Raw genomic sequence first — 12,332 nt, 5'->3', positions numbered from 1 at the left:
ATTTTATTATTGGGTGTTGGGGAGAGCTACAGTGACATTTGATCAAGTTCCAGCTTGAAAACTGAGGCTCTAGCTTTGCAAACTGGTGCATGCAATTCCCTCTGCACATATGGCTTGTTAAATGATTTCTACAAGAGCTACAGCTTCACAAAGCTGTCAGATATTGCTGCAGAACCATATTCTGAAAGGCTGGATATAATGGATTTTTCTTTGAAAAGTTTCAGCAGAAATGCGGAAGTACTAAATGGTATTTTTTTAAAAAAGAAACCTCATTTTCTTTTAAAATACCATGACTTATTTTTTATGTCCCTGCCTTTTAAAGTTTTATTTCAATTGATTTGTAAAATATACAATGAAGTAAATTAAAATGGGAACCAAACATTCTGACTGGTTTAAGATTATCTTTTCAACATTTTTCTTTAAGGAGTTCTTTTAAGCCTTCAGTTATCATTACAAACTGGAGTGCCGAAATTTCTATGGAGAAGAAATTTATGATGATAAAAATGGTCATAAGAGGACAGACCAAGGGTTCATGAATCCAGTATCCTGTCTCCAACACAGGCTATGAGCACCAGAAAAGTGTAAGTTGTTTAAGGACAGTAGGAATGGAGTAAAGCGTAAAATATTCCCAGTAATACTCTCATAGTTTCCAACATTTTTCAGCTCAGATGAGATATGGCTTCTGTGTATTTACCAAACATTACTAGATTTGTTTTTCTGATACTCATCCAGCCTTTCACTGAATTTCTGTTTTGAATGTTCCTTGACTGGCAACATGTTTATATTTGACCATTTTTAAAGATTTGGTTGCTTTGTTGTTTTTTTATTTTTCTTCTTTTAGCCTTCTTTTGCAATCAGTAATGGAAGATGTTCTTAATTTAAAATAGCCATCAGCACTTTACAAAACTTCTTCATACCCCTGATACATTTCATATTTCACAGTGGCTCCATTGATTCCTCACTGAGCTCACTCATTTGGTATTTATTGCAGCTACTCACTGACAGTTCCGGGAAGTATTGCTGAAAAAGCTTTTGACCTTAGAGCTTCTTCTGGGACAAAAATATCATCCTTTTGCATCTGTGAAACAAAAGTAGCTCAGAGGCTGAGCATTTTCGCACAGATGGGATGGCCTCAAGCATCACACCCCGACAGCTCTCCCCAAAGTGCTCTCATGCTGAGTGTGAGCCTCAGCCTTCAGGGCTTTCCCAGAAGAGGGAGCCAAGATCTGTTCAGAGCACCGGACTCTGACACTGGAACCTCCTCTGGTACTCAGCAGCACAGGGTGGCTGAGGAGAGCATAAACAAATAGGGAAGCACAGAGGGACTTTTATCAGCCAGCTCTCAGTAGATTAGGCATTTTCTGAGATGGAAGTTACATTAGACCATCAAATTTAATAAACCTTGAGGGATTCTTCATCAATTTGTGTAAAATCCATGTATTTTTTGCCTACTATTAAGAAGTACTTCGTGTTTTTAACTTTACGCTGGACACCTCAAAATTATATTGGTCATCCCATAATTTTCTGAGAAATATTTAAAAATCACTCTGTATTGACCCTCTCCATATCACTGAAGACTTCATATACCTTTACAGTATCTGTCTCTTTCTTGCCTTTTCTGAGAGATGGAATGTCCTGGTCCAGCTACAGTCTCTTCATCTGAATCCATTTTATGCCCTTGAACATCTTTCTCACCTTTCTCCACAGCTTATACAGGCTTATTTTCTCATCACTTCTTTTTGAGATGCAGTGACTAGAGTAATACATGGTACCCAAAGGGTTAGTGCATCAAAACTTTATATCCTGGTGAAAAAATGTTGTAAAATATGTTTTTGCTTTCCTTCTTAGCAATTACTATTCTGGTTGTCAAATGCCTTATCTTTGTTTCCTTGAGAGGCTGAGACTTTGGAACTTACCCCCAAGACTGACATATCCCTACAGACTTATATTCATGGAAGTGATATCCACATGGATCTACTGGTTTCATTGCTAAGGAAATATGGGTCAACTAACTAGAGGCATTCTAAAGACTTTTAGGATAATAAAGTTGTATTTGACCAATTTAATGGTGTAGGTCATTCTTCAGAAGACACACAAGGCATAGCCTGGAAAAACAAGCTTTACATTAATGATTGTTACCATATTTAATATTCTGTGGAGAAGTCATATAGTCCAGAGCAGAGTTAGTGTTTTGGGAACTAGTTATAGCACTACAGTAAAACACAAATTTTTAAAATGTGAACTGTGTTCTGGCACGATTTCTTTTCACGCTCTCACTACACCTCTTTGTCACATTTTTGCCCTCGCCCCTGCCATTAAGAGGTGTTTCTCTTTGCTTTTGGTTGTAGTTGCTGATGAACATAATATCTAAAAATCATTCTCAGCATGTTCCATTTCAAATTGAACATAGACTCACATGTATTAACAGGATTGATGTGACTGGTTTTCAGAGACTGTTGCACGTTAAAGCTAGGATGTGCTTTGAAAACCTGGATGAAACACAGACCTCTGTGGCTTGGACCACTGTGTATGGCAAGAGCAGAAGTATGAAAGTAACTCATGGGAAGAATAATGTTATTTTCAAGTATACTTGGCACGTAAGATGATAAAGCACTAAATACTTGATAGTAATTGTTTTCCCATTGAGTAAAGTGCACAATATCAGTACAGATACAATAAAGAGGTAAACGACCATATATTTATTGAAAATTGAAAGCATGTATGCACATTATACCTAATTCCTGCAGATAGTTTGGAAAACACCTGTTAATCTCTCAGTGATACATTTTAAATTCATGTTCCCTTACTGTAAGTGTTGGCAGGCTAAATTGCCTTATTCTGTGGGTACCTAGCAGAGCCTTATGGCTCTTCTGATACAGTAAGCAGTGTGGTCAACAGGGGCACACAGGTGTCAATAGTTCTTATCCCCCAAAATATAAGATAAACAGAGACATTTACTGAGGACTAACAAAGCATCATTGTTTTCGGTGTCTTCTTTTCTTTAGTTTGCCCAGTGCTAGGAAACATCCTATAAATGGTGCACAATCTCTTAATGAAGAGTTTCAATTTTGTTATTTTTCCCCTGCCCTTAATTCTTCTTATTTGCACATTTTAATGTATAGTTTTACCCTTTCAAAGAAATTAAACCAGATGATATATTTTACTCTTTTAAAGACAGCATTATTAATAACATCATTATGCCACTAAAACAAGTAAAAAATCAGCCGTGTCTCTGCATAGCAATAAGCATGGACACAGTTTTTCATGTGTAGGTCCAAATTAAAAGGCAATAATGCATGTTAACAGATTTTTTCTGGACAAATTTACTTAACAGCTACACCTATGCTTTAATAACGAACATGGCAAATCACATCTAATTACTGCGGCTGGATGGCAAAGTGTCAGTGTTCTTCAATCTGTTCCTTGTCTGCTTCCACTGCCCCACATGCTCCTGCTGGTCCACAGCTCACTTGCACAAGCATGTTACTCTCTATACTGCTGGGACACAGGATGCTTCTTCTGGAACCCAGGGTTGAAGTCTCAATTCCTCTGAAAACAACCATTCCCAATGCAGCTTTGGCTGGCTGATTACACAATACAGAGTACACTATTTCCTTTTTAGCTGAGGCAGGGCTACTTCTGGAGGAGACCAATGAACTATAAGTCTCCTTTCAGGATTAAGGACAGAGATAAAAGGGGGCAGGGAGATATGGTGAGCACTGTCACAAACTCCATTGTTTTATTTAGTAGCATTCCGGCAAATGCAGTTTTTACAGCACTTGCATTTGTATTCAGAAAGCTGAGTCAAGAATTTTAAATCCCAGTGTATTATGCTCTGCTCACAATTCAGTGCTTTTAATTAAGAATGAAAACTGTGCCTAATTGACAATCTTTGAAAAGAATTTCCAGCCTTCCCACATAATTTGGCTTGGCACTAGAGAAATCAATGTGACAGGGCAAGTTGATCGATGAAATCTAACTCTGTCTAGTCTGCATTAATAGATACACACACATTTTTCATATGATGCCACACAAAAAAAAGAACATTTTACACACAAGGAGGTTCTTTTCAAAAATGTTACAGTCAAGTCCCAAAAATTTAGTATGAGCCTGTGTGCAAAACCCAACTGGTAATACATAGGTTCGGTGTCTTTTAGCACCTACCCAGTGACCCCACCTCTGTAGAAAAGCAAGCAAACTTGAGGAAAAGTAAGAGCACACAGTGGATGTGAGAGGTGCTTACAACTCAGAAATGTAGTCAGTTTGGAAGGGAAGCTATTGAGGTTTTCAATCCAACAGCTAAGCCAAAAGAGAATGAAACTACAAATATTTAGCTTGTCCCCGCAGCTTGCACAAAGGGTGACCTGTGTTGTAAGAAACCTGTTTGCAGCACTGCTGACTTGTAAGTGCTGACCCATTTTTGCCCTTCTGACAAGGAGGCAACTGAATGGTGCAGTGCTTCGGATCCATGAAGGTACAGAGCTTCCTGCCAAATTTCCCCCTTTTTTGGCCCCAGTCTGACACACAATGGTCAATGGTTTCTCTGAATAGAACTTGGCCATACAACCCATCCATTCTTACTTACCTGCTCCTTGCTGTCTCCCAACGAGGACATCTGCTCCTGCCATGCAGCCCATGCCCAGAATGCAGACCACAATCCCAATGAAATGTACTGCCTTGTATCGTACCAGTAAGAAGAACCAGGAGAGGAGTATCACCACTGGGATGACAAAACAGTCTAGGAGCTGTCAAAAAAGAGAAGAAAAATCAACAACACATCAACCTGCAAATACTTTGCCCTAAAGTACTAGGATAGATTCCAGCAGAGGGAAGCACGGTTATAGTTTGTGATAGCACTTTCTACCACAAGAAAGTGCATTCAAGTGGCTCTTCATACATCAGACAGAGGGTAAGACAGTCCATGACAATTCCATGAATTCAGGAGAGCTGTTGCTCTATGATAACAGTCAAATGCAGTGCTCTTGCATTCAGATGCATATTTCAAATCCATGGGAAGAAAACCTGGGCCAAAAGACAGTCACACCACTCCATCTGGTCCTCACCTCTGGTGATTAATAGACAAGTCAGGGTAGTTTTCCTGCAGTCTAGACATATGCTTTAATTCAGTAATTTCAGGTCCAGATATTAGGAAAGTTCATAATACACAAGTTGACCAGATTTATTAAATCTTTCCATATAAATCAGGGGTTTTCTGCATGCAGAATGCTTACAAAAAATCTGGCCCCTGTGGTGACTGTTATATCTGTGAAAATAGAGTTCCATATGCCTTTGAAGGAAAAAAACCCCAAACCCCAATCCCCCATCTTGCGTGCAGTGCAAGAAACTCAGTCTTCTTGCCAGTAGACCCTTGGAAAGAGCTTTCTCAAAGAAATGTTATGAAACACAATCTTTAATTTTTTTTTTCAGAGACATTCAGCAATAAGCCCAGAGAAGCTGTGACAAATAAAGAAATGCACCAAATGTTTTTGAGAGGAGCTTGAGATTTTAAAATTAAAATGTATTTTAGAAACTAGTGCATGCCGCCAGGAAACAAAAATCCTGTGTAAGAAACACCCAAAGAAACTTGACTTTAATCCTACTTCCTAAAAGGATACAAGTAATGAAGAACTGCAATTCTGTAGATATATATACACATATGCATATCCATATCCATATATATATATATATATATATACCAATTTTTGGACTAAGGATAATTTCCCTGAAATTTTCTTTGAAAAACAAGAGTGTGCCATGAAAACCCATTCATTTCAAATATTTCCCAGACAGTGAGAGGCAAAACCCTTCAGAAGAAAACCAGTTTATCAGTGGGACCATGCTGCTCTTGGCAGGCTCAAACAGTCCCAAAGAGCTGCAGAACAGATGAGGGAAATTACAAATGGGAACAGTTGATATTAAAAGCAGGTTCTGCATTTAAAGTGAGAGCTAATAATCTAATAGCCATGGTCAGGCCTCTTTACAGTGAAAACTTTCTCCAGCAGTCCTCAAAATGCCATCCTTCACTGTCAGAACACAACAAGGGACAAGGTCTGAAGGAACTGGAACAAGCTTCTTCGCCTGCATGGGGCATCTGCTCTGCCCCTGCAGCGCCTGGAGCACACCCAGTGTGTGCCCAGCTCACACTCGGCAGCTGGGCTGGGCAAAGACACGCATGTGCAACACACCACACCCACGGGAACAACTCCAGAAGCCATCCTGCTGGGAGCAGCCATCTCCTGGGGCAGGGAGGGCTGGCAGGAGGAGTACCAAGCACTCACATTAGATCCTGGGCATCTGAGGGAAGGGCACCCTTTGGTGTAACCTACAGGATGTGGGAACAGCTCAACAGCTCCTGTCTCACTCCACACTCATGCCATCATGCCTGCACTTGCTGGATGTCTGTCCTTCAGCAGCTGCACTGGCACACACTACACCCATCACCTCTGCTGAAGGTGCAGAAAGGTGGCACCAAACAGCAAGGAGGCAGGCACTTCTTACCCTGCTCACAGCTATCCCTGAAGGCTTGAATGCCTCTGTCCCATCCCTTCCCAGTGTGGCATTGGACAGGTGAATTTAACTCACCATTTTCTGACCTCATCACAGTTTTTCATTACATAATGTGTGGCTTCAAAGAAGATGGAGGCTCTTTCTTTAACAGAAATCACATGGAGAATCATAGAACCATAAAATTATAGAAGAATTTGGGTCAAAAGGGACCTTGAAGATGATCCAGTCCCAATTCCCCTGCCATGGGCTGAAACAGCTTCCACTAGACCGAGTTGCTCAAAGCTCCATCTAATCTGGCCTGGAACACTTTCAGGGATGGGGCATCCACAGCTTCTCTGGGCAATCTGTTCCAGTGCCTCATCACCCTCCCAGGGAAGAATTTCTTCCTACTGATAATCTAATCCTGCACTCCTCCAGTTTAAAACCCTTACCCCTTGTCCTGTCACTGCATGCCCTTGTGAAAAGTCCCACTCCAGCTCTTCTGTAAAACCCTTTTAGGCACTGAAATGCTGCTACAAGGTCACCCCAGAGCTTTCTCTTCTCCGTTCTGAGCAATTCCAATTTTCTCAGCCTTTCTTTAGAGGAGAGGTGTTTCATCCCTCTAATCATCTCTGTGGTCACCTCTGGACCTGCTTCAACAATTCTATGGGCTTCCTGCAATGGGGGCCCCAGAGATGGATGCAGTATTCCAGGTGGGGTCTCATCAGAGTGGAGTAAAGGGAAGACAAGGGGGAATGAACACAAGTTACACTGGGAAAGGTTTCATCTCAATAAAGAAAGAATATTTTTTACAGTGGGAACAAACTCCCCAGAGACATGGTAAAGTCACCAGAGGTCTTCAAGATGGGACTGGACACGGTCCTAAATAATCTCATCTAGGCTCCCTTTCCCACAGAAGATTGGACCAGTTTGGAGGGCTCTTCCAAGCTGGGCTGTTCTATGAGTCTAAATTGTTCTATGAGTTTAAAAACTGCTTGTACCAGCAGCATGTGTACTTCAACATGCAAATTCCCACTAACAGTCTTCTAGAGGAAGATTTAAAAAATTTCTCTCATTCCATAAATATTTAAACATACCTATGCTTTCAAGTATGTGAATGTGTGTCTTTTAAGAACTAACGTGAAAGGACGCATGAACAGAACCTGTCACAAATAAATGATGCTGATAACAGCTAGCAAATGCCTCCTTGGGCTGGCAGTCCAAAGTCTAATCCACAAATTGCTATTTGGAATGCTGCAGCATTAACAGATACAAACATGAAAGGTAGATAGCGTTCACTGGCATTATATAGTTCTTAAATTGTGCTTAGTTTATACCTTTAATTAAACAAAGAAGTAGACAGAAATAAATAAGGTCACTACCATACAAGCAATAAGATAACCTAGTAAATATTGCTTAACTCTTTTTCAGGTATTGCTTTATATTTCACTTCTCCAGCACTAAATTTGTCCTGCCTTTCTTTTTTTCCGCAGATAAACCTGTCTAGTAGAAGAAAAAATGCACATGTATTCCACAGACAAAAGATATGAGATTGAGGATTACCTCTTCTGCAGTAAGGCTTTTTTACTGGTGGAGTTTTTTGCCATTTTTTCTTTCTTTTGTTTGTTATTAATTATTTCAGCTATTAAGAAAAAGTATTATACCTAATTGTAATTTTTTTCTGTCTACAAAGCTTTTATAGTAACAAAGACAGATTGTGCTTAGCTGAATTTCATTTATAGTACATAAAGGTCAGATGTTTATCAATATTTCTCAAATAATCATCTCTGATGTTTTCCTTCTTTTAAATTGTTTATTTAAAAGGTAGTACCTATACCCTTTCATTAAGTTGAATTAATGAGTGGTCTGATTTTAATGAGCATTCCTGTTAATCACAGAAGTTATTATATCTCACTAACCTAAAAGAAAACATATTTCCCATGTTGCCATGGGGTCATGCAGATCATGTTCTTTGACACTGCTGTGTTTGTGGCTTTCTTCAGTCACAGCTCCGAATGGGGCTGCTTTAGAAGGCAGGATACAAAAATATGTAATCTATTGGTATACTGTCCTATAGAAACTTCTTTTTATTGTAAGAATGTTATGTTGTTGTAGAAACTGAAGATTATTATTTGACTCTAAAAGATACCACACTGCATCTAAGTCTGTTGATGAAACACAATGTTGAAATCTATTTCCTCTGATTACTTGTTTGTTAAATTATGTTGACTTTATTATACTTCTGAATCGTAGACAAATACTGTCTTGCTAACAGTAAAAATCCAGTCTCTGGTGTCACAAATGCAGCATGTCTCTACACATCTACAGCAAGAATGTACTGTTAAATCATTGGAAGGGAGAGCTGGCAAGCTTTAGAATAAAGGCCTCTAATACAGAGTGTGAACTGCTGATCTGTAGTGATATCAAAAAGAAAAAAGCTGGTCAGCAAACTCCCTATGGGAACAGCTGAGCTGAATCTTCCTTTTTAAACATTCATTGGATTTTTTTCCCCCCAGTTATAAGCCCTTTCTTTTCACATTAGGGGTTTCTCATTAGCGCTGCCCTCCAGCAAATCACGTGGAGAATCAGCTGCACCCTCTACTTACCCTGCTCTCCAGAGCAGAGGGATCAGTAAAATCAGTGTCATATCCGTCAAACATTGTATGGCCAAGTACACATGATGGCTATAGAATTTCAGCATGTGATCTGGAAATTTTAATACAACAGCAAGTGCTAGATGCAGTAAGAGACACAGCTTCTGTTACTTACTTTGTGTTTTTCAAAGGAAGAAAGGGTTCGTGGCTTGTTCAAGGGCTTTTTCTCCTCCAGTTTTTACACCACCTTCACAATATCGCACACATTTGATTCAACAAAAGCAGATGAGATGTGAACCCTCACAGAGATGGATGCCAGCTGCCAGGGGAGCTGTGTTGCAATTATGCTGCCCTGCAACCAAAACCTTCTGCAGGAAAGGTGTGGATGCTGGCAGCATCTCTGACAGGGTTATTTCAAGCAATTCAAACAAAAAAGGGAGCTCTGTTTTTATCTTTCATGTTTCTATTTGCTACCTCATCACAACTTAACCACTTTTCTTGCATGGCTTTTATTTAATCACAAAATTAATGGGAAATCATTAACTTTTCATTCAGTCAAAATGTACAGTACTTCAGGTATGGAGACTGGTGAAAGAATCAGTGATGTAATTTGTTCTAAAAAAATGTAAAAATGTTTATTTCCATGATGTGGAACAAAAGCCAGAAGACTGCTCCCAGTCTTCTCCACTTTGTGCACAAGATCTCCAAATTTTCTTGATGCTTCTAGAACTGTTCCTATCAGTTTCTTTAATCTTTAATTCTCTAATCTGTTCTCAGTGTTTTCTTTTTCCCTGTGGACACAGAAACTCACTTAAAACTTCGACTAGTGAAAGAACCTTCACCTCTATCTGACGTGTACGTATCAAAACCTGAGAGGAGGATTCTCACAGCTTCAGCTTTCTGTGTACATAGAAAGCGTTTAGGGGCTCCTTGAAGTTATGTTAAATGAAAGGTGGTGGTCACATCCAACCCACAGTTCCTCTGCTCTCAACTCTCTTCACAAGGCCATGCTTTAGTAATAACATGAGTAATCACATCTTGACTTTAAAAAAATACCTCTTCATATCTTCTCTATACATGAACTCCAGCTGTGCTTATACAGATCTGCTCAAATACCAGGAAAACTTACCTACAAACTGACCACAGGAATGGCCTTTCCTTTCATTGACTTCTTCCTCTGATTCTACATACTACTGTCAGAAAAAGATCATTGTAAGGCAGTTCTGCCAGCAGTCATGTGTTTCTGCAGAATCACCCTCCACCCCCATTTTCTGTTTAGCTTCTCTCAAAATAAGTTGACTGGATAAGGGCTCGGCAGATCATTTTCTCAAGGTTACTCATTAGAAACTTCTCCACCTGCTGTAAGCTATGTGGGGGATTAGATCTCGGCCTAAGAAAAATCGTGCCGAAAAACCTCTGCTTTTGCATGTCACCTGCCGAAATATGCAAAATGGGCACAGGACCCCAAAATCTCTGCTCTTGTAATGGGCACAGCTCCAATGAATTTAACGAGATTTTGCATATTTATGTTAGTAAAAAGTTTGGCTTTGGGTGAATTTTGTCAGTAGAGGCAGGAGCTCTGGATACTGAGAGCTCTGTTGACTTCAAACACAGACACAGAGATATCTCGTGGATGCTGTAGGGCCTGGTTTGCAAATCACACCTACGTAACAAGTTAAAAGACAGAACAGTAACTCAAAGTCTGATAATAAATCAGATACAAGATACCTTCTCACAGTATAAAAATACATATATATGTATAGTATGCAACACTTCTGCAAAATGCTGATCTGCAAACTTTATTAACATTGCACTATTTCCTCACTGCCCTGAAGCAGAACAGGAAAGTATGGTCAATCTTACATTCATAGGCTGGGAGGAGGAAGGGAAGGAGTGGAATTTATCTCTGCTTTTGGGATAATTCACATTAGCAGCCACCAGACAAAGTGGATCAACAACTTCAATATTACACATTCCCTGCTCCTTGCCTCCCAGATTTGCTTCAAAACCACCTCAAACCTTCTGCCTCAATGTACATTGAGTCCACAGGGACCAAGAACAAAGTAAAGTCTATTGCCATCCAGCTCTCCTATAATAAGCACTTACTGCTGACTCCTTTCCTTTTCTGGTGGCAGTTGTTGAGATATGAAAACTGCCAGAGGTAATTGGAAGTGTGATGTACTGCTGAGCCTCACAGTGATCTAAGAGTAGTTGAGAACATCCACATCATAGCTTTATAGCCTGTCTCCTGGTGTCTATAAATCCCAGCTTTTACTACCTTTGTTTTCATCATGCCAATCAAAGGCTTGATTGCCCAAGAAATAAATTACCAGATGAATTGCTGTTCAGAAACGTCTCTCTCTCCTTGACAGTGCCTCTCTTCTTGTGACATTGTATGTATACTCTGCAGTACTATTATGCAAGGTGTTGCAGAAATAATCCAGATTTCTGTGTGATGTCATAACACAGAGAAAGGATAACATCACCTCTAGAGAGTGCAACATAAGTGTAATATGGAGATGGATAGAACAATATATTGCAGCAAGGAGAGCTAATTAACGTGGGGAGAAGGGTGAGGGCAGTCTGCCTCATAATGCAGCTTGATATGATGAGAAAGCACTTGCCTGGCAGAAAAGGTTACAATTGTTAGTAGCATAACAGGCTTAGTGGAAGATATTATGGATTTGGGAGGATGTGTGTGTGTGGTACACTGTAAATGCAGTACAGGCAAGTTGAAGTCAAAACATAGTTTCAAGGAAATTTAATATCTAGATCTAAATAACTGCAATAGCTTCAGAATCTTTTAATTCCCTCTGCGGGAAGCAATTTTATCTGCTGTGTAAAAGGTGTCTCTAACAGTTTTTAAAATATCCTTTTTGAATAGTTATTAAACCTTCCATAGGCCTACACTAGGGCTGTTTTAAAACCCATTAGGATAAATATGACACACATTACCACAGGCAGTCCTGAAAGTTAAGTACATAGCTTTTAAAACAAGTCCATGGGATCAGGTGCCAGTGTACAAGAGAGTGCTTAGTGTACGTTCTGGATCTGGTACAGCTGACAGACAAGAAGGCTGCAAAATCTACTGCAAGTTAGAGTAATACAACAAAGAGAAACTAAAGATCATTACACAAGTTTGGGCCATCTGGGAATCAATACATGTATGTCTGATAACATTAAGTGTGACTGATCTCTGGTACTTCTTGAAATAGGTGGGTTTGGATATCAAATTGATCCATGTACAAACTC

At 39.7% G+C, this 12,332-nt stretch overlaps 1 protein-coding gene across 1 annotated transcript in view; it reads right to left on the bottom strand.

Annotated features, from left to right (window-relative positions):
* The window catches only part of SLC35F1 (solute carrier family 35 member F1), a 230,306-nt gene that overhangs the window by 31,402 nt on the left and 186,572 nt on the right, over window positions 1-12,332 (bottom strand). The window contains exon 4 of the mRNA XM_032101556.1: window positions 4,586-4,745. Within this exon, the coding sequence (XP_031957447.1) occupies window positions 4,586-4,745 (160 nt within the window). The remainder of the gene's footprint in view (window positions 1-4,585; window positions 4,746-12,332) is intronic.

Source organism: Corvus moneduloides, chromosome 3 (assembly GCF_009650955.1).
Source record: "Corvus moneduloides isolate bCorMon1 chromosome 3, bCorMon1.pri, whole genome shotgun sequence".
Taxonomy (NCBI): Eukaryota; Metazoa; Chordata; class Aves; order Passeriformes; family Corvidae; genus Corvus; species Corvus moneduloides.
This window is presented reverse-complemented; position numbering and strand designations above follow the sequence as displayed.